The following is a 23,561-nucleotide window of genomic DNA, read 5'->3' as shown; positions in this document are numbered from 1 at the left end:
AGTATTTTGTAAGTTTATTTTACACACAGACAACCAGACCTTTAAATAACAGGGTCGTCTGGTAAAAATGGCATATTTCTCTCTGGTGACATTTCAGAATTTTCCAATCATTTTATCTGCCTAAACCCTGCTCACACCTTTGTGCTCAACACCAGCATCTCAGAATTTTGCCAACTACAGCTAATGTTAAGGAAATAAATAAGGAACATGGAGCCAATCTGGAAGTTTTTTAAATAGTCTGTGAAACTGTTCAAGTCTGAATGCAGACAACACGTGCTGTTTCTTCTCCACAGCTTTGTAGAACGAACTGCACATCAACATGGCACTGAATATAAATAAATGAACAACACCTGTTTTGCTAAGCGTTATGATCCAGCAATCTCCAACTGTGACGTACCAGAGCTCATTTGTGATTATCTCCTGGAAAGCAGCGACGAGAGTTTAAATCTATACAATACAACAAAGAGGTGGATGGAAATGTGTGGTCCAGTTTTGTGACTCACAGAGGAACCTGAAGAGACTGGCAGAGGACATATGGCACATACCCCCCTGGTTGGCCCGTCGTGTTCTCTGATGTGGCTGATTACACATCAACATCCAGAACAAAGAGAGCAAAACAGAGAGCACCCCATGCGGTCAAGCATGCGTGACAGTCCTTAATTATCAAAGGTTGGAGTGGGATTTTGGATTGTTTATCACTGCACGGTCATTGAAAGTGGGAAAAAACATCCCATACTCCCATATCTGTGAGTGAAGTCTTGTTTAAACGTGACAAGAGGATGGCACACAGCCCTTGCCTGGGGCACAAAATGCTATCAATTGTAAAGGAGAAGCTTTGTATTTAAATGTAAACAGTGCGCCCAGAAGATTTTTCTTTCTGACAGTGTTCTTGTTAAAAAGCAATGCAAAAAGATGTAAATAAATGTCAAACCTATAATTTTTCCTGCTAAGGTGAGGACAATAAGGTCATTGCAGCCTGAATACAAGTCATTTGAATGACAGTATGACAAAAATAAAAAAAACAATCAAATCCAATGAAACCAAACTGGCTGCTTGCTGAAAATAGCCTTATTAGGCTTTCCTCTGTGAACATATTTGGTGTAGGTTACACACTTTGGCAACACATGTTGAAAAATGTTTCAGAGTTAATTATCTGAATATTAAGAACAACTGTTTAATTCATTCATTGATATTTTTTCAGGGCAACCCTTCCATTGCCATGAAAACCAATACAAAATCATTAGTTTTCTGGCATTGGATTTATGGCAGATATCTCCAGAATGCCATCCAAAACCTGCCATGTACGTTTGAATCTTGCTTAATTAGTTTGTCTTTTTAATCTTCAATTAATAAATGTAAATTCTGGTATGTTTCTCATACAAAAGGCTTTATAAGCCCTGCAATATTGTTCACACTGAAATGCAGTACAATATAGTTTGCAATTTACTCGCTATTTACTCACCTTTAAGTTCCAAATCCTTAGTGGACTCTGTTTTAATGATCTAAGCAAATGGAAGGGCACTTAGGGCAGAGATGGCCAAAGTAGAGCCCAAGGGCCAAAGTTGGCCCATTGTAACCTTTTTTGGCCCACCATCCCATCTGAGAGAAGGAGTATAATGAAAAGGGTTGGGTCCAACACCTTTAACACAGAGATCATCATTTCTGATTTAATGTCTTTTTTAAAATTTATTCCTGAGCTACAAAAAAAGCAAACTGAAATTAAATGTTTTAATGTAGTGGAGTGGCGTGTGCAATCAGTGATGTGCTTTAGCCTTTCGAGCACAACTAGTTGAAAACAATTAAACTTTTCAGAATGCAGTGAGTGCACCGTTAGTCAGGTGACAAGAACAGACCAATCAGCTTCATATTTTGATTGGAATACACACATTTTGGTACACAAATTATCTCAAACACAGAACACCCAAACACTGCAGTGTATTTTAATTTTCTCCATAAATGAAGTTTCACAAACTAATTTCGAGAGGAGCTCGTGATATGATTGACTGCACCTGGCCACTCATCTACACTCATTGGCTAGCCAATCGGATTGATCCAAACTCACTATAAGTAATCTAGCTAAGAACTATTCCCTTATCTTTGTTTTCCGAAGAAACCCCCCATCCACCTCTTCTCCTCCTTTCCTCTTTTGCCGAGGGGAGCTCTCGAGAACACCTGACCTCGTACTCCCCACACATGCTTTATGGACCTGGCGGGAGCCCTGGGCTCAACTATCTCCGAGCTCAGGGTTCTCTCCCGGGACAGCATGCCAAACCTGCTAACTTGCTAACAAGTTGTCAAACAGTATCTAAGTGTGAACTCTTGAAATAAAAACAGATCAGACTTGCCAGCTTTTTATCAGCCGAGATGGTCACCTAGCAATGAATGTGTGTACAACCCCTCATCAAAATATCCCCCCACCACCATGTGACATGTATGTTTTTGGCGTATATGTGACATGTATGTTTCTGGTCTTTATGTGACATGTATGTTTCTGGCCTATATGTGACTCGTATGTTTCTGGCATATACGTGACATGTATGTTTCTGGCCTATATTTTACATGTATGTATTTGGCATATATGTCCCATGTATAATTTTGCCATATATGTGACATATATGTTTCTGGCCTACATGTAACATATATGTTTCAGGTGTATATGTGACGAGTGTTTTTGGCATATATGTGACATGTAGGTTGTTGGCATATATGTGACATGTAGGTTGTTGGCATATATGTGACATGTAGGTTGTTAGCATATTTGTGACATGTAGGTTGTTGGCATATATGTGACATGTAGGTTGTTGGCATATATGTGACATGTAGGTTGTTAGCATATTTGTGACATGTAGGTTGTTGGCATATATGTGACATGTAGGTTGTTGGCCTATATGTGACATGTATGTTTCTGGCCTATATTTGACATGTATGTTTCTGGCATATATGTGACCTAGGTTGTTGGCATATATGTGACATGTAGGTTGTTGGCATATATGTGACATGTAGGTTGTTGGCATATATGTGACATGTAGGTTGTTGGCATATTTGTGACATGTAGGTTGTTGGCATATATGTGACATGTAGGTTGTTGGCCTATATGTGACATGTATGTTTCTGGCCTATATGTGACATGTATGTTTCTGGCATATATGTGACATAGGTTGTTGGCATATATGTGACATGTAGGTTGTTGGCATATATGTGACATGTAGGTTGTTGGCATATATGTGACATGTAGGTTGTTGGTATATATGTGACATGTAGGTTGTTGGCATACATGTGACATGTAGGTTGTTGGCATATATGTGACATGTAGGTTGTTGGCATATATGTGACATGTAGGTTGTTGGCATATATGTGACATGTAGGTTGTTGGCATATATGTGACATTTATGTTTCTGGCCTATATGTGACATGTAGGTTGTTGGCAAATATGTGACATGTAGGTTGTTGGCATATATGTGACATGTAGGTTGTTGGCATATATGTGACATGTATGTTTCTGGCATATGTGACATGTAGGTTGTTGGCAAATATGTGACATGTAGGTTGTTGGCATATATGTGACATGTAGGTTGTTGGCATATATGTGACATGTAGGTTGTTGGCATATATGTGACATGTATGTTTCTGGCATATATGTGACATGTAGGTTGTTGGCATATATGTGACTTGTAGGTTGTTGGCATATATGTGACATGTATGTTTCTGGCCTTCATGTGACATATATGTTTCTGGCATAAATGTGACATGTAGGTTGTTGGCAAATATGTGACATGTATGTTTTTGACCTATATGTGATATGTATGTTTCTGGCATATATGTGACATGTAGGTTGTTGGCATATATGTGACATGTAGGTTTCTGGCATATATGTGACATGTAGGTTGTTAGCATATATGTGACATGTAGGTTGTTGGCATATATGTGACATGTATGTTTCTGGCATATATGTGACATGTAGGTTGTTGGCCTATATGTGACATGTATGTTTCTGGCATATATGTGACTTGTATGTTTCTGGCATATATGTGACATGTAGGTTGTTGGCATATATGTGACATGTATGTTTCTGGCCTATATGTGACATGTATGTTTCTGGCATATATGTGACATGTAGGTTGTTGGCATATATGTGACATGTATGTTTCTGGCCTATATGTGACTTGTATGTTTCTGGCACATATGTGACATGTAGGTTGTTGGCATATGTGAGACATGTAGGTTGTTGGCATATATGTGACATGTATGTTTCTGGCCTATATGTGACATGTATGTTTCTGGCATATATGTGACATGTAGGTTGTTGGCATATATGTGACATGTATGTTTCTTGCCTATATGTGACATGTATGTTTCTGGCATAAATGTGACATGTAGGTTGTTGGCATATACGTGACATGTAGGTTGTTGGCATATACGTGACATGTAGGTTGTTGGCATATATGTGACATGTAGGTTGTTGGCATATATGTGACATGTAGGTTGTTGGCATATATGTGACATGTAGGTTGTTGGCATATATGTGACATGTATGTTTCTGGCATATATGTGACATGTAGGTTGTTGGCATATATGTGACATGTAGGTTGTTGGCATATATGTGACATGTATGTTTCTGGCCTATATGTGACATGTATGTTTCTGGCATATATGTGACATGTAGGTTGTTGGCAAATATGTGACATGTAGGTTGTTGGCATATATGTGACATGTATGTTTCTGGCCTATATGTGACATGTATGTTTCCGGCATATATGTGACATGTAGGTTGTTGGCATATATGTGAAATGTATGTTTCTGGCCTATATGTGACATGTATGTTTCTGGCCTATATGTGACTTGTATGTTTCTGGCACATATGTGACATGTAGGTTGTTGGCATATATGTAACATGTATGTTTCTGGCCTATATGTGGCATGTATGTTTCTGGCACATATGTGACATGTAGGTTGTTGGCATGTATGTGACATGTATGTTTCTGGCCTATATGTGACATGTATGTTTCTGGCACATATGTGACATGTATGTTTCTGGCATATATGTGACATGTAGGTTGTTGGCATATATGTGACATGTAGGTTGTTGGCATATATGTGACATGTAGGTTGTTGGCATATATGTGACATGTATGTTTCTGGCATATATGTGACATGTAGGTTGTTGGCATATATGTGACATGTAGGTTGTTGGCATATATGCGACATGTATGTTTCTGCCCTATATTTGACATGTATGTTTCTGGCCTATATGTGACATGTATGTTTCTGGCATATATGTGACATGAAGGTTGTTGGCATATATGTGACATGTAGGTTGTTGGCAAATATGTAACATGTATGTTTCTGGCATATATGTGACATGTATGTTTCTGGCCTATATGTGACATGTATGTTTCTGGCATATACGTGACATGTATGTTTCTGGCATATACGTGACATGTATGTTTCTGGCATATATGTGACATGTAGGTTGTTGGCATATATGTGACTTGTATGTTTCTGGCCTATATGTGACATGTATGTTTCTGGCCTATATGGGACATGTATGTTTCTGGCATATATGTGACATGTAGGTTGTTGGCATATATGTGACATGTAGGTTGTTGGCATATATGTGACATGTATGTTTCTGGCAAATATGTGACATGTAGGTTGTTGGCATATATGTGACATGTAGGTTGTTGGCATATATGTGACATGTATGTTTCTGGCCTATATGTGACATGTATGTTTCTGGCCTATATGTGACATGTATGTTTCTGGCATATATGTGACATGTAGGTTGTTGGCATATATGTGACTTGTAGGTTGTTGGCATATAAGTGACATGTATGTTTCTGGCCTATATGTGACATGTATGTTTCTGGCATATATGTGACATGTAGGTTGTTGGCATATATGTGACTTGTAGGTTGTTGGCATATATGTGACATGTATGTTTCTGGCATAAATGTGACCTGTAGGTTGTTGACCTTTATGTGACATGTAGGTTGTTGGCATATATGTGACATGTAGGTTGTTGGCATATATGTGACATGTATGTTTCTGGCCTATATGTGACATGTATGTTTCTGGCATATATGTGACATGTAGGTTGTTAGCATATATGTGACATGTAGGTTGTTGGCATATATGTGACATGTATGTTTCTGGCCTATATGTGACATGTATGTTTCTGGCATATATGTGACATGTAGGTTGTTGGCATATATGTGAAATGTATGTTTCTGGCCTATATGTGACATGTAGGTTGTTGGCATATATGTGACATGTATGTTTCTGGCCTATATGTGACATGTATGTTTCTGGCATATATGTGACATGTAGGTTGTTAGCATATATGTGACATGTATGTTTCTGGCATATATGTGACATGTAGGTTGTTGGCATATATGTGACATGTAGGTTGTTGGCATATATGTGACATGTAGGTTGTTGGCATACATGTGACATGTATGTTTCTGGCATATATGTGACATGTATGTTTCTGGCCTATATGTGACATGTATGTTTCTGGCCTATATGTGACATGTATGTTTCTGGCATATATGTGACATGTATGTTTCTGGCATATATGTGACATGTAGGTTGTTGGCATATATGTGACATGTAGGTTGTTGGCATATATGTGACATGTAGGTTGTTGGCATATATGTGACATGTATGTTTCTGGCCTATATGTGACATGTATGTTTCTGGCATATATGTGACATGTATGTTTCTGGCATATACATGACATGTAGGTTGTTGGCATATATGTGACATGTAGGTTGTTGGCATATATGTGACATGTATGTTTCTGGCCTATATGTGACATGTATGTTTCTGGCCTATATGGGACATGTATGTTTCTGGCATATATGTGACATGTAGGTTGTTGGCATATATGTGACATGTATGTTTCTGGCAAATATGTGACATGTAGGTTGTTGGCATATATGTGACATGTAGGTTGTTGGCATATATGTGACATGTATGTTTCTGGCAAATATGTGACATGTAGGTTGTTGGCATATATGTGACATGTAGGTTGTTGGCATATATGTGACATGTAGGTTGTTGGCATATATGTGACATGTATGTTTCTGGCCTATATGTGACATGTATGTTTCTGGCATATATGTGACATGTAGGTTGTTGGCATATATGTGACTTGTAGGTTGTTGGCATATATGTGACATGTATGTTTTTGACCTATATGTGACATGTATGTTTCTGGCATATATGTGACATGTATGTTTCTGGCCTATATGTGACATGTATGTTTCTGGCATATATGTGACATGTATGTTTCTGGCATATATGTGACATGTAGGTTGTTAGCATATATGTGACATGTAGGTTGTTGGCATATATGTGACATGTATGTTTCTGGCCTATATGTGACATGTATGTTTCTGGCATATATGTGACATGTAGGTTGTTGGCATATATGTGAAATGTATGTTTCTGGCCTATATGTGACATGTAGGTTGTTGGCATATATGTGACATGTATGTTTCTGGCATATATGTGACATGTATGTTTCTGGCATATATGTGACATGTAGGTTGTTAGCATATATGTGACATGTATGTTTCTGGCATATATGTGACATGTATGTTTCTGGCATATATGTGACATGTAGGTTGTTGGCATATATGTGACATGTATGTTTCTGGCATATATGTGACATGTAGGTTGTTGGCATATATGTGACATGTATGTTTCTGGCCTATATGTGACATGTATGTTTCTGGCACATATGTGACATGTAGGTTGTTGGCATATATGTGACATGTATGTTTCTGGCCTATATGTGGCATGTATGTTTCTGGCATATATGTGACATGTAGGTTGTTGGCATGTATGTGACATGTAGGTTGTTGGCATATATGTGACATGTATGTTTCTGGCCTATATGTGACATGTATGTTTCTGGCATATATGTGACATGTAGGTTGTTGGCATATATGTGACATGTATGTTTCTGGCCTATATGTGACATGTATGTTTCTGGCATAAATGTGACATGTAGGTTGTTGGCATATATGTGACATGTATGTTTCTGGCACATATGTGACATGTAGGTTGTTGGCATATATGTGACATGTATGTTTCTGGCATATATGTGACATGTATGTTTCTGGCCTATATGTGACATGTATGTTTCTGGCATATATGTGACATGTATGTTTCTGGCATATATGTGACATGTAGGTTGTTGGCATATATGTGACATGTAGGTTGTTGGCATATATGTGACATGTAGGTTGTTGGCATATATGTGACATGTAGGTTGTTGGCATATATGTGACATGTATGTTTCTGGCCTATATGTGACATGTATGTTTCTGGCATATATGTGACATGTAGGTTGTTAGCATATATGTGACATGTAGGTTGTTGGCATATATGTGACATGTATGTTTCTGGCCTATATGTGACATGTATGTTTCTGGCATATATGTGACATGTCGGTTGTTGGCATATATGTGAAATGTATGTTTCTGGCCTATATGTGACATGTAGGTTGTTGGCATATATGTGACATGTATGTTTCTGGCCTATATGTGACATGTATGTTTCTGGCCTATATGTGACATGTATGTTTCTGGCATATATGTGACATGTATGTTTCTGGCATATATGTGACATGTATGTTTCTGGCATATATGTGACATGTAGGTTGTTGGCATATATGTGACATGTAGGTTGTTGGCATATATGTGACATGTAGGTTGTTGGCATATATGTGACATGTAGGTTGTTGGCATATATGTGACATGTATGTTTCTGGCCTATATGTGACATGTATGTTTCTGGCATATATGTGACATGTATGTTTCTGGCATATACATGACATGTAGGTTGTTGGCATATATGTGACATGTAGGTTGTTGGCATATATGTGACATGTATGTTTCTGGCCTATATGTGACATGTATGTTTCTGGCCTATATGGGACATGTATGTTTCTGGCATATATGTGACATGTAGGTTGTTGGCATATATGTGACATGTATGTTTCTGGCAAATATGTGACATGTAGGTTGTTGGCATATATGTGACATGTAGGTTGTTGGCATATATGTGACATGTATGTTTCTGGCAAATATGTGACATGTAGGTTGTTGGCATATATGTGACATGTAGGTTGTTGGCATATATGTGACATGTATGTTTCTGGCCTATATGTGACATGTATGTTTCTGGCATATATGTGACATGTAGGTTGTTGGCATATATGTGACTTGTAGGTTGTTGGCATATATGTGACATGTATGTTTTTGACCTTTATGTGACATGTTTGTTTCTGGCATATATGTGACATGTAGGTTGTTGGCATATATGTGACATGTATGTTTCTGGCCTATATGTGACATGTATGTTTCTGGCATATATGTAACATGTATGTTTCTGGCATATATGTGACATGTAGGTTGTTAGCATATATGTGACATGTATGTTTCTGGCATATATGTGACATGTAGGTTGTTAGCATATATGTGACATGTATGTTTCTGGCATATATGTGACATGTAGGTTGTTGGCATATATGTGACATGTATGTTTCTGGCATATATGTGACATGTATGTTTCTGGCCTATATGTGACATGTATGTTTCTGGCACATATGTGACATATATGTTTCTGGCACATATGTGACATGTAGGTTGTTGGCATATATGTGACATGTATGTTTCTGGCCTATATGTGGCATGTATGTTTCTGGCATATATGTGACATGTAGGTTGTTGGCATGTATGTGACATGTAGGTTGTTGGCATATATGTGACATGTATGTTTCTGGCCTATATGTGACATGTATGTTTCTGGCATATATGTGACATGTAGGTTGTTGGCATATATGTGACATGTATGTTTCTGGCCTATATGTGACATGTATGTTTCTGGCATAAATGTGACATGTAGGTTGTTGGCATATACGTGACATGTAGGTTGTTGGCATATATGTGACATGTAGGTTGTTGGCATATATGTGACATGTATGTTTCTGGCACATATGTGACATGTAGGTTGTTGGCATATATGTGACATGTAGGTTGTTGGCATATATGTGACATGTATGTTTCTGGCATATATGTGACATGTATGCTTCTGGCATATATGTGACATGTAGGTTGTTGGCATATATGTGACATGTAGGTTGTTGGCATATATGTGACATGTAGGTTGTTGGCATATATGTGACATGTAGGTTGTTGGCATATATGTGACATGTATGTTTCTGGCCTATATGTGACATGTATGTTTCTGGCCTATATGTGACATGTATGTTTCTGGCATATATGTGACATGTATGTTTCTGGCCTATATGTGACATGTAGGTTGTTGGCATATATGTGACATGTAGGTTGTTGGCATATATGTGACATGTAGGTTGTTGGCATATATGTGACATGTAGGTTGTTGGCATATATGTGACATGTAGGTTGTTGGCATATATGTGACATGTAGGTTGTTGGCATATATGTGACATGTATGTTTCTGGCCTATATGTGACATGTATGTTTCTGGCCTATATGTGACATGTATGTTTCTGGCATATATGTGACATGTATGTTTCTGGCCTATATGTGACATGTAGGTTGTTGGCATATATGTGACATGTAGGTTGTTGGCATATATGTGACATGTAGGTTGTTGGCATATATGTGACATGTAGGTTGTTGGCATATATGTGACATGTATGTTTCTGGCCTATATGTGCACTGCAAAAAAATGCTTTTTTCACTAGATTTTTTTGTTTGTTTCTAGTCCAAATATCTACAAATTCTTAAATCAAGAAGCATTTTCTAGACGCGCAAAACATATTGTCTTGTTTTAAGAAATAATACACCAAAATGAAGTTAATTTTTCCTCAAATCAAGCAAAATAATCTGCCAGAGGGGTAAGCAAAATAATATTGTTTTTCGATTTGTTATAAGATATTATCACAATTATAGACATATTTGTTTCTGGCCTATGTGTGACATGTATGTTTCTGTCAAATATGTGGCATGTATGTTTATGGCATATATGTGCAACGTATGTTACTGGCCTAAATGTGGCATGAATGTTTCTGGCATATATGTGACATGCACAATTTTGCCATATATATGACATGTTTCTGGCATATATTTAACATGTTTGTTTCTGGCCTATATGTGACATGTATGTTAATGGAATAAATGTGACATGTATGTGTTTGGCATATATGTGCCATGTATGCTACTGGCCTAAATGTTTGTGGCATATATGTGACATGCTCAATTTTGGCAAGTATGTGACATGTTTTTGGCATATATTTGACATGTTTGTTCCTGGCCTATGTGTGACATGTATGTTATTGGCATATATGTGGCATGTATGTTTTTTGTTATATATGTGACATGTATGTTTCTGGCCTATATGTGACTTGTGTTTTTGGCATATATTTGACATGTATGTTTATGGCATATAAGTGAAATGTTTTATACATATATGAACGTATGTTACTAGACAATATGTGACATGGATTGTTCTGGCATTTATGTGACATGCATGTTTCTGGTATATATATGACATGTATAATTTTGGCATATATGTGACATATGTTTCTGGCATATATTTGACTTGTGTGTTTTTTGTATATATGTGACATATACAATTAGGTCCATAAATATTTGGACATCGACACAATCCGAACATTTTTGGCTCTTTACACCAAATCAATCGATTTGAAATGAAACAAACAAGATGGGTTTTAACTGCAGACTGTCAGCTTTGATTTAAGAGTATTTACATCCAAATCAGGTGAACGTCTTTCTATAGAATACAAACATTTTGTTACACTAATTATCTCAGACAAACACAGAACACCCAAAAACTGCAGTGCTTTTTAATTTTCTCCATAAATAAAAACAGATCAGATTTGCAGCAATGTCTTGCCAGCTTGTCATTCACTGAGATGGTCAACTAGCAATAAATGTATGTACAACTCCTCATCAAAATATCACCCCTCCCCCTCGGGCCGCGGTACAATTGTCAAGCGTTCACCAGTCAGAGGTGATAAAAAGGTTTGGGACCACTAATGTAGACCATTCATTCCACCATGCCTCCTGAGTTGAAGAGGTTTTCATATTTAGGTAAACAATAATGATCTTTTAAATTTTAAAAGTGCTGTATGTAAGTTGTTGACTCTCCTAAAGCATAAGTGAGGTTTATTCATAATCTAATTTCGAGAGGATCACGTGCTTCTGATTTATCATGGCCGGTTCCGTATTTTGCTAATCACTATCTTCCAATCATATGAGCCCTAAGCTACTATAAATAACCACAGTTTCCAGCTCATTTTATCTTCGTTTGGAAGAAACCCCCGTCCTCCCCTATTCTCCTCCTTTACCTCTGATTGGGCGGCACGGCGGCCCAGTGGTTAGCACTGTGAGCCCCACAACAAGAACACTGCCGGCCCTGGTCCCTTAGGGCCGGTGGGTGTTTCTGTGAGGAGATTGTATGTTCTCCCTGTGTCCGCGTGGGTTTTCCCCGGGTTCTCCGGTTTCCTCCCACTATCCAAAAACATTCAACACATATAACAATTAAGCATTTGTCTAACCCCTCTGTTCCCTTAGCTACCGCAGTCGGGGAGTTCTGAGATCCACATCGAGCTCAGGCTCCCCTCTCGCTCTGCCAACGGGAGGAAGCCCCGGGCTCGAGGATCCCTTGAGCTCGGGGCTCTCTCACCGGACAGCATGCCAAACAAGCTTTTATAAATCATCAGCTAATTGTGAACTCTTGAAAAATACAATAATATGTTTGCAGATATTTAAGAAATATGCCAAGTGAACATTCTTGTTTATTTGAAAAACAATGCTAAAGTCAGTTATTTTGCTTTGAAAATTTGCCAGAATGCTTTGTTTTGGCTTTTTTAACCCGCCTTATGCTAGTTTAGCCAATTATATTTCAGGACCCCAGGTTGCTTTGATGAAAAACAGCGTATTTCATTCATTCATTCATACAGAAAGGCTCTCAAAACATGCGCTCGAGATCGAAATCCTATACACTGTTACCACCTGTAATGAGCACATAAAGTAAATTACTGTAATTTATTCTTTACACCAGGGGTTCCCAAACTTTTCAGGCCGCGACCCCCAAAATGACAATGCCAGTGAGTCACGACCCCCAATATATTCTAAGGTGGTTATAAATACAGAAACCTTGCATGCAATGGAGCACACACCAATGGACCCACGTCTATTCTTCTTTTAATTTTTTTAATGTATGAGAGCTGTAAATGGGCAACAAAGTTTTACCAGGTGTTATAAAATCTGCTGCATCTGACACTATTGCTATGTCTTTAATATAATGTAATTAACCCAGGGGTTGCAATCCAATAGAAGTAGTAACTAAGCTACTATAGAAACTATATGTTATAAACGACTATTTTTTCTCTTCAGAAGGTTATGGATAAAATATGGTAATTCTTATGGTTTAATAAAAATAAATAGATTTTTGGAAATCACCAGGCGACCCCCCTTCATTGTCCCGCGACCCCTCAGGGGGTCCCGACCCCCACTTTGAGAACCATTGCTTTACACTACACAATTTCATACAAGTCTTACTCCTTTTACAGTAAAATACTGATTTCTTTTATTACAGCAAAACAATGGCTATTTTACAGTTATTTACTGCAAAATCTACAGTAAGGGTTAATGTAAGTGATTACATGATCAAAAATGTTTTCACATAAAAATGCTCTAAAATCACACGCTGTTTGTGTTTTACGTGTTCCATTTTGGTTTCACGTGTGATTTTAACATGACTGCACATCATGTGGTATTTCTGGGGGTTGCAAGGGCTGCAAACCATCATAAAAATAAGTGACCATCATTATTCTTTGCTCAGAAAAAACAAACAAACATAGAATGTAAGAAATGATTTGATGTGACGTTTTTAATCTTTTACCCATGAACACATTCATTAATGGTTAAAAGAATACATAATTGTGTGATAGGAAAGACACTGAGTTTAACATTAAAGCTACACATATACTCGTACGTATAGCTTTTGTTAGTCAAGGCTGTACAGGCATTCAATAAAGTCCACACCACTGTCATTCCAATACAGCCTTTTCAAAACCTCTCCAATGAGACTCAGAATCACGTTATAGCTCTTTGCCAACCACACGTTTCATTACAGGAAACGTCAATAATGGATTCCGACCGGTGAGGCTATTTACAAGGAGGATATACATGAGACAAATGTACTGCAACCACATGGCAGTGCATGCAGAACTATAAGTGTGAAGCATCGACACATAATAAGCTCAGCTGAGAGTGTGGGAGATGGAATAGGTGTAGGTGAGCTGTAGGGTAACCTTTTGAGGCAGATCTATAATGAAGTTATTATTTTCCTTCTCTCTATGTAGTGAAGTGGGCAGAGCCGGCGTGAGAGAGAGAGAGAGAAGCCCAGCTCTAAGTGGGTTGCATTTAAGGGTGGGCATGTGGTGGGGGGGCAGGTCACCACCACAGGGACGAGAAGAAACATGGTGCTGCCTCGTGACAGATGTGTCATCATCAACACACCGGCCATAGCCAAAGCCAGCCCTGTATTGTGGATGCTAAAAGGAGCCCAAGACTTGTATGGATTGATTTAACCAGTGTTCCCACTCTAGGCCAGATATCAAATTCCTTGACTTTCATTGTCTAAAATCGTAATTTCCATGAGCTATAATTATCAGAAAAACGGGCTATTGTTGTGTGTTGCATAATATTAAAGTGGTTTTAGATTGAAAATTATTTTGTAGGACTTTAATAGCCACTACAACAGCCACCGTGGATATATAAAAGGAGCCCATATATATGTGATACAAACTCTCATGGTTTGTATCACATTATGGTTTTTAGTCATGGATCGGACCATTTTTTTGCATCAGCTAAAAAGGGAGGGGACAAATGTAATTTGCTTTCCATTTATTACAAAAACAGTGCTGAAAAACGCTTTTGGCTTTAACAGACAGAACTGAGAACCCGTAATCTTTTTTAAAAATAAAATGAAGAAATAATCAGTTGAATAAAAATAAATATTCAGTACTGTGAAAAATTCACTGTTACCACTGTTGCTGATAACGCCCAAAGTATAAATCTAACATTATAATCTGTACAATTAATATTTATTTTTAGTCTCATTTTCAATAAATGATTTAGTTATTCACTCATAAAACTCCATGTTTCATTGCTAGATGGATAATTTTTGAAGAATTATTCAGTGGCATATTTTTGATGGCCACCTATTGGTAAAATAATGTAATTGCTGCCTACAATTTTCATTTTTGAAGTAAAATGCAAATGACAGTGATTTTAATCTTTAACATAAACATCAGTGGCTTTATCTAAACTATAAACTGTTATTTGACTGTTTGTAACTTTATAACTAACTCAAAAGACTAAAGACAGAATCTCTTTCTTGATTTTTGCGTTTTCTGATTTAAATGCAGCAATTCAAAGTGTTAATAAACATATGCAAATTACCATCATTTATAATTTATGTTGTGTTGGTGTTGAGATCCTGAACTTTTAATTAATCATGCAGCTTACACTGAACGCATTGATGGAGGCTAAACAATTAGTGACAAAAAACATCTTTAATGAAACTCACCACATCCCGAATAACCCACAACTTCTTCCGTCATCGTTATATTTTACAGAAGAGCCTAAATGCTTCATATGATTTGAATGGCGCAAGAGGTGATCTCTCTGTAATTGTTACAAATTTAGGAATAATCTACCAGTAAAAAATTATTAATCAGCAGGCTTTGTGTTCAAACAGTGGGCTGTGATCCAAACAAATCACGGATCCGTCATGATCCATTACAACCCTATATATATATATATATATATATATATATATATATATATATATATATATATATATATATATATATATATATATATATATATATATAGTTGAAGTCAGAATTATTTGCCCCTGTTAATTTTTTCCCCAATTTCTGTTTAATAGAGAGCAGATTTTTTCAACACTTTTCTAATCATAAGTTTTATTAACTCATTTCTAATAACTGATTTATTTTATCTTTCTCATGATGACAGTAAATAATATTTGACAAAAAAATTTTCAAGACACTTCTATGCAGCTTAAAGTGACATTGAAAGGCAAGTTATTGTATAATAATGGTTTGTTCTGTAGACTGTCGAAAAAAATATAGCTTAAAGGGGCTAATAATATTAACTTTATAATTCTCATTTCTATTTTAAAGCAACCATTTATTTGTTGGTTTTAATATTGAGCAACAAAAAGCAAACTGAAATTAAATGTAAATAAATATGATTTTCCTTTTAAATGTACATACTGTCACTTAACTAATAGGGGACAAAGCAGAAGACAAAAGCATGCAAATCAAGGCAAAGGCAGGTTCAGCGTGACTAGTGTATTAAGCATTGAACTTCATTGATTGGATTTTTAAAATGTTTTTTTAAAGGTTTTTAAATAAATATATACTTTTTCCAAAATTAGAATGCATTATTAAATATGTGTGAAGTATTTTTTTCTATTTATAGATATTATGAAATAAATAAGAAAATTATCATGGCAACTTTAATGTAATACAGTTTGGTATATTTACTTTCGGCCCACAGCTTCTGTAAAGCTTGGATTTTGGCCCTTCATTAAGAAATAGTTTGGGCACCCCTGATTTAGCTAAATTTTGGACAATAGGGGGCGCCATTTTTTTTTAGGTGTGCAGTGACGTCAAATGATTGAACAAGGTGAGATGCTGGCACTGCCTGCTGCTAACTATTAAAACAATGCCTCATTCCTTCGGTGACAACAAAAGAGGCAAGGTTTTTACTTTCCTAGCAATAAAGAAGTGGTTGACTTCTTGATCACTAAGCTCTTCTATGATATGATCCAGAAACCTGGTAAAAATGTTGCATATTAATGTCAACAACAAAATGAATTTTCTAAAGTATTGTTATATACATATAAAGCATATTAAATGCAAGTAAAAAGTTACCTTTAATATTTCTAATGATTTTTGTACAAATGTTAAAATATAGTTGATGTAATCTATGACACATAACATATACAGTTGAAGTCAGAATTATTAGCCCCATTTAAGTTTTTTTTTAATATATATATATTTCCCAAATGATGTTTAACAGAGCAAGGGAATTTTTACAGTATGTCTGATAATATTTTTTCTTCTGGAGAAAGTCTTATTTGTTTTATTTCGACAGGAATAAAAGCAGTTTTGGATTTTTAAAAAAACATTTTAAGGTCAAAATTATTAGCCCCTTTATGCTATATATTTTTTCTCGATAGATCACAGAACAAACCATCATTATACAATAACTTGCATAATTACCCTAACTTGCCTAGTTAACCCAATTAACCTAGTTAAGCCTTTAAATGTCACTTAAAGCTGTATGGAAGTGTTTTGAAAAATATAGTCAAATATTATTTACTGTTATCATGGCAAAGATAAAATAAATCAGTTAATAGAAATGAGTTATTAAAATTATTATGTTTAGAAAAGGTTTTCTCTCTTCTCTTTGTTAAACAGTAGAGGGGGAATAAACAGGGGGGCTAATAATTCAAGGAGGCTAATAATTCTGACTTCAACTGTATATTTCTATATAAAAAAGTAAAATAAATATGAAACACTAAACAGTCATACTACATTTTCTTATATTTTAATTAGAAATATAAACCTAGTGATTAGAAAGGGAGTGGCAAAGAATAAAGATTTAAATTAGAATTTGTATTTTGGAGCTGCACAGTGAAATTTAAATATAATTTTTTTGAAACATTTAATCAAATTTGTAAAACTAATGTTACACAAAATTAGATTTAAGTGGTTATTTTTGTAAAAAATAACACAGTGAACTGTATGCTGCTACAAAATCGGCACATTTAAGGTCTGTTTTCTTTAAAAATCAGTGATCTTCACTGCCTGATTGAGATGCAATATAAAGTGGGTCTCATAATGTACAAGAAGCAGTGCATTAAGTTACATTTTATTCCAATGGAATTTTTGCCCCCGCCTTCTATCTTTACATGCGTGTGCGTGTAAACAGTGTCTTATCTTGTTATATGCTTAAACAACTAAATGAACGCTGAAGTCTTATTAACATCGATGCTGTTAAAAGAACCATAAAAATTTTAAAAAGTCAATTTGAAAAAGTTAACCGTTCACTGAAAATGTATCAATAATTTATCAAGAAACACTAGCTGTGCATATACCCTATTGTAAAAAAGCAAAAATAAAAAAATTTAAATTTTCCCAGAGATGGGTTGCAGCTGGAAGGGCATCCGCTGTGGAAAACATATGCTGGCTAAGTTGGCAGTTCATTCCGCTGTGGTGACCCCAGATTAATAAAGGGACTAAGCCAAAAAGAAAATGAATGAATGAATGAAAAAAAATCCTCTATGACCCTTATTTCAGAACTACAACCAATCACCGTCCTATCTTTGAATAATCAAATACAATGCTTAGTCTCTTGATCTCCTTTTTTAACAGCAAGATCTTCTATACAATCAAGATCCAGAAACACATATTTCGAACAAAACTTACCCAGATGTTTATTGCAGAGTAAGCCCGTGATTGGCTGTGTCACCATCACTGATCCGGCTGCAAACAATGTCAACCCTGTATTGTGGATATTAAAGAAAGTGGTAAGCTTCCTGATCAATAAACAATTTTTATACAATAGGATGAAGAAATTCGGACAGTTCAGACCATTCCCAGGCACATATTCCAGAGCAAGTCTGTGATTGGCTGTGCTGGCTACAGCCAATCCCTGGCCTTTTTTTGAATCATTAAAAAAAAGGCTTAGATTCTTGATCTTTTTTATACAATATGTTCCAGAAATTTGAAACAGACAGGCCTTAAAAACAAACCATTACAATTTTGTCCAGTGGAAGCTGGTGATTGGCTGGTTTACTGTTACTTCACCGGCTACAGTCAGAGATGGCCTGTCTTTAAATAATTAAAATAAATGTTTTGACTCTTGATCACTTTTATACAATGTGCTCCAGAAACTCAAAACGGACAGACCTTTAAAACAAATACATCTTAAGCATTCGTTCCAGAGGAAGGCTGTGATTGGCTGCATTTTCATTACATCGGCCACAGCAAATCACAGCCCTGTCTTTGAAGCACTAAAAGAAATGTTTAACTTCTTAATCTCATTCATTCTTTTTCCTTCAGCTTAGTCCCTTTATCCATCATGAGTGGCCACAGCAGAACGAACCGCCAATTGATCCAGCAAATGTTTTATACAGCGGATGCCCTTCCAGCTGCAATACAGTACTGGGAAACATCCATAGACTCTCAATTACACACATACAATATGGCCAATTTAGTTTATTCAATTCACCTATAGCACATGCCTTTGGACTGTGGCGGAAACCGGAGCACCCGAAGAAAACCCATGTGAATACAAAGAGAACATCCACATAACATGCATACAAAAGCTTCAGACCAACAAAAACCAACCAACCTTTGAACAAACCATTCCCAGACATTTCTTCCAGAGAAAGCTGATGATTGGCTTCTTCATTACCGCACCAGCTACAGCCAATCGCAGGCCTGTCTTGAATCATTAAAGGAAATGGTTAGCTTCTGGAATGTGCTCCAGAAATTTGAAACGGACAGACATTTCAAACAAACCTTTCCCAGACATTTATTACAGAGGAAGCCTGTGATTGGCTAAATGACCATTACCTCAGCAGACCACAGCCAATCACATACCTTTCTTTGAACTGCTCAAGGAAGTGGTTATCCTCTTGATCACGAGGTATACAATATCAAAAATCTGACAGGCCTTTCAAACAAACCTTTAGCAGAAGTTTACACCAAAGGAAGTGTTCTGAAATCCTCCGACATTTAGAGGTAATTAGGGCTTGGAACTCACGCATGCTGTTTACTTCAGGCTCTAAAATCCGACGAGCCTTTGACAAGCTCGTAAACTCGGTAACAGAGAGCGAGGTATTAAATGTACCCCTCCAAATTGGCTCACGCTGGCGTGAACACTGAGATCCCCGTATAAAGTTCAACACAACATGTTTGGCTTTTTAATTACAGCCTCTCCCACAGTATACGGCGTCTTTACAAAGCTCGTGATATGTGAGAGACTCTCCGTTTGGCCCGTCTGACATTTTAGCAAATATGTCGTTACAGTGTGTGTGTGCAATCTGTAGCAATTAGCAAGGTCGGGACCACCCACCACACGCATTCTTTCTTAATAATTGTGCGACGTGTTCTTTAGAGTGAAAAGCCCGACTGAAGACATATAAACGGTAATATAGCCTCTCTCTCTTCTAGTCCCTCTTCCAACAGCCTACATCCTTCACGAGCCCCCACACATTGTGTGCCATGTCCTTAACCGATGTGCGTTACTCACCGTGAAGTGAAGTGTGGCCTTCAGGAAAGTTACAGCTGCGGTTTGATCTTGCGTTGCACACACTCTGACAAACCCTGACAAAACAGCATGACTACTTTGCTTTGTACATGTGCAGTTGTGAGTTAGAGATTTGTTTCTGTTGCATGACCAGTCAGGCTGTATGTGTGTGTCTGTGTGTGTATGTGTGCATGTGCAGTATGTGGAGGTGGCACACATGGCATTACACTTTAATCACCCACTATAGCTGTAGGAGTGAGTCAGCATCTCCAGTCTCATCAGAGGAAGGATGCATCCTGAGCCCAGCTGACACTCCACCATACACAAGTCCATAACCGGCTCGCTGATTCTCCCTAGGAGGACTCAGTACACACTGTGCTGATGCTTAGGACACAAATCCCGAAGCTGAAAATTTTGTAATCTGAATCGAACTGTCCGCTGCACACCGTCCAATGGTGAATTGGAATTTGATTGGGAATGAAAGGAAGAGGAAGTTACTGACCTGCAGTTCAAAGAAATGAAACAGAGTCACACCGAGAGCATTAAAACATGAAAAGCTGCGCAATTAATTTTGACAAGTTACTATTAATTAATATTTTAATTTTCAATCTATATATTTTCTGAGCTGATTGGACAATAGCATTTTATTATTAAACAAATACTAAAAAATAATACTGACTTGAAATCTGGAAGCTATGCATTATATAAGGGATTCATAAACAACTTAAAAAACATTCTTGGGTTGAATTAAACTGAAGTAATTAAACATGTATGTTTACATAAGATATATTGTAGATGTCTAATAGACATCTAAACAAAGTCGCCTTGGCTAAAACAAGGCTAATTTTGGGCTATCAGTGAAAATCTTAAAGACGGCTAAGAATAGGCCAAAACTAAACTAGTCATCAAATAAACAGAAACGAATGACTACATATAAAGTCTGTCTAGAATTTCACTGATCCACAAGTTTAGTCTTGTTTTAGCCAAGCTGTTTACGTTTAGATGTCTATTAGACGTCTATTAAACGTAAAATTGTTTGCTGGATCAGAGCCTTTCATCAATGTTGTCCTAAAACTGTCAAAGCACACCCATTATTGCACATTTTAAAAACACTTTAGTTGATCCGTTTCAAATGCTAACTACGCTACTTTTGCTGTCGCTTTAAGTAAATACATTACAGGGTAGGGAAGCAGTGTTGTGACAGTTAATAAAGTGTTCACCTTTATTAAGAGTATGACAAAATAAATGGACTTACGTAGCATCTTTGTGGTTTATGATGAGGGAAGAAGCTGCAGTAGCCCGTGCTGGAGCTTGTTATAAAATAAAATCGTCGAATAGCTCCTCATGCGTGTGCTGCCACCAGATTTCATTTTCAGTTAGGATATTTAATCTGATTCATCATCATTTACCAGAAGCGCAGAAAAAAACCCAGCCTTTGATTGGCTATTATTTTCCAAAGTTCAACAAAAACGATTATGATTGGTTCTGTTTCTCAGCGCTAAGTGACGATCTGTAACATTCAGAAAATGGTCTTTTTTGGGTTTAATTCGCGTAGTTTTCATTATTTTTTAATTCATTTAAATTTATATTTAGGATTTAGTTTAATTTTGCGGCATATTTTGCCCTCTTTTCTTGAACAAGTGCCATTTTTGAGTGCATTTCGCCACTTATTGTTTTTGACCCTGATGTATTTTTGTACTTTCTAAATTAAAACCAAATTCCTTTCCAAACTCAAAAAAACGTGTGTATGAAAAATTTATTAAAAGTAAGCACTATAAAAAAAATGAAACACAAGTTATCAGCAAGCACAGACGTAGCAACCGGGGGTGGGGGGTGGTCGCATAGTTACCTTACTTTTAAAGCCAGACCACTTAGAAAAGGTTGATTAATAATTATATGAACATAAACTTTTGCATCTTGTTCAGCTGTCCCCTTATAAAATGCCCACTACACCCCTGTCAACAAAAACAGTACAGTAGATGGCGATAAATTTTAGCCGTTTTAATCATGATCATCCTGAATGAATCATTGAACCATTCACTCAACCGATTCGTTCAAAATCATTGAATCATTTGCACGGATACTCGACGGCTCTGGCTTAATTTGGAACTGGCTGAGCAAACTGAGTAAGTTATGTCAATAATGTCTCTAAATAATTCAGCATTACGTTTTGTCTGTGTTTTTAAAAGCTATTAGCACATTTCTTTTTCTGAATATCAGTGAGCTCGTGCTGGTCCTGATATTCATAGCAAGTCTTTGTCTTAAATACCTCAGACAACAGTTCACAAGACAGTGTAAAAACAATATCTCACTTGAAGCAAGTGTACTTGCCAAAGTCATATAAAATTTATGAGAACAAACAGTTTCCCAACGCTAATTCCCGTCACACAGCTTAAATCTGTTCAATTTAGAAACACATTGTAATCAAAATATAATCTGCAAGGCTGAAACTTATGTGATAAACACTTTCTGTGCTTCTTTTCTTTTGCCATGGTTCAGTGGCAGTGGTGAATATGGATACTATTTGCTAGAATGTAATTTGTCGCAGTCCATTGGAGGTATTCACCATAACAGATGCGGCAATTCATAAAATGTAGATCTCATCTTACCCTGGAGAGTCTTATTGTACACAAAATGAACACTAAGACACACAAAAGAGAAGCAGCACACAAAGCTTTTATACTGCAGGCTAGAGACGAGGCTCTGTGAAAAAGGGCCTATCAACAGCGCTCAACATTTTTGCAAGAAATAATATTTAGACAGTCCCAAAGGGAGCATGAGGTCAACGCATCAGGAGACAATGGCTGCCTATTTCATCCACGTCACTTCCCTATGCCTAGAATAACATGAGGACAACACTGGCCCTCAATGAATGAGCCTCGCATCAGAGCCTGTTCTCAAACCTGGCCGCTATCCCAACAGGCCAACTCAAGCATGAACATCCTAAAGCAAGGCATTTTCTCATTTTTCTCATCTCCAGGCAAACTCAAAACTGTACCCACCCCGTCTTCTTTCACCCTTGTAAACTCAAATAAATAGACTTAGATAGACCTCGTACACTTGGATAAATAGGGACAGTTAATGTTTTAAACATTTCAAAATATATTTTACATGTAGTTTGTTAAAGTGTGTTTGATTATTTATTGCTTTGCTTTCCATATAAATACATCTTAATCTGCA

At 36.8% G+C, this 23,561-nt stretch overlaps 1 protein-coding gene across 1 annotated transcript; it reads right to left on the bottom strand.

The window, feature by feature from the left end:
- Nucleotides 1-21,799, bottom strand: LOC147837078 (uncharacterized). Its single transcript, XM_087240779.1, has 6 exons — nt 21,637-21,799; nt 20,624-20,883; nt 20,385-20,458; nt 19,482-19,574; nt 18,554-18,628; nt 1-1,639 (listed from the first exon to the last, which is right to left on the bottom strand). Exons 2-5 carry the CDS (start codon nt 20,712-20,714, stop codon nt 18,623-18,625), a joined length of 264 nt encoding a protein of 87 aa, XP_087096905.1. The 5' UTR covers nt 20,715-20,883; nt 21,637-21,799; the 3' UTR covers nt 1-1,639; nt 18,554-18,622.
- Nucleotides 21,800-23,561: the final 1,762 nt, after the last annotated feature.

This window comes from Danio rerio, chromosome 2, assembly GCF_052040795.2.
Source record: "Danio rerio strain M-AB ecotype USA chromosome 2, GRCz13ab, whole genome shotgun sequence".
Lineage (NCBI taxonomy): Eukaryota > Metazoa > Chordata > Actinopteri > Cypriniformes > Danionidae > Danio > Danio rerio.
Note: the sequence above shows the minus strand (reverse complement) of the source record. Positions and strands in the feature narration are given on the sequence as shown.

What these genes read in the sequence shown, in the direction of transcription:
- LOC147837078 (XM_087240779.1), bottom strand. Translation starts at nt 20,714, where the DNA reads ATGGACTTGTGTATGGTGGAGTGTCAGCTGGGCTCAGGATGCATCCTT. An exon ending in GACTCACTCCTACAGCTATA is followed by an intron (nt 20,459 to 20,623) that starts GTGGGTGATTAA and finishes CTGTTTTGTCAG; the next exon opens with GGTTTGTCAGAGTGTGTGCA. An exon ending in AGGCCACACTTCACTTCACG is followed by an intron (nt 19,575 to 20,384) that starts GTGAGTAACGCA and finishes TAATGATTCAAG; the next exon opens with ACAGGCCTGCGATTGGCTGT.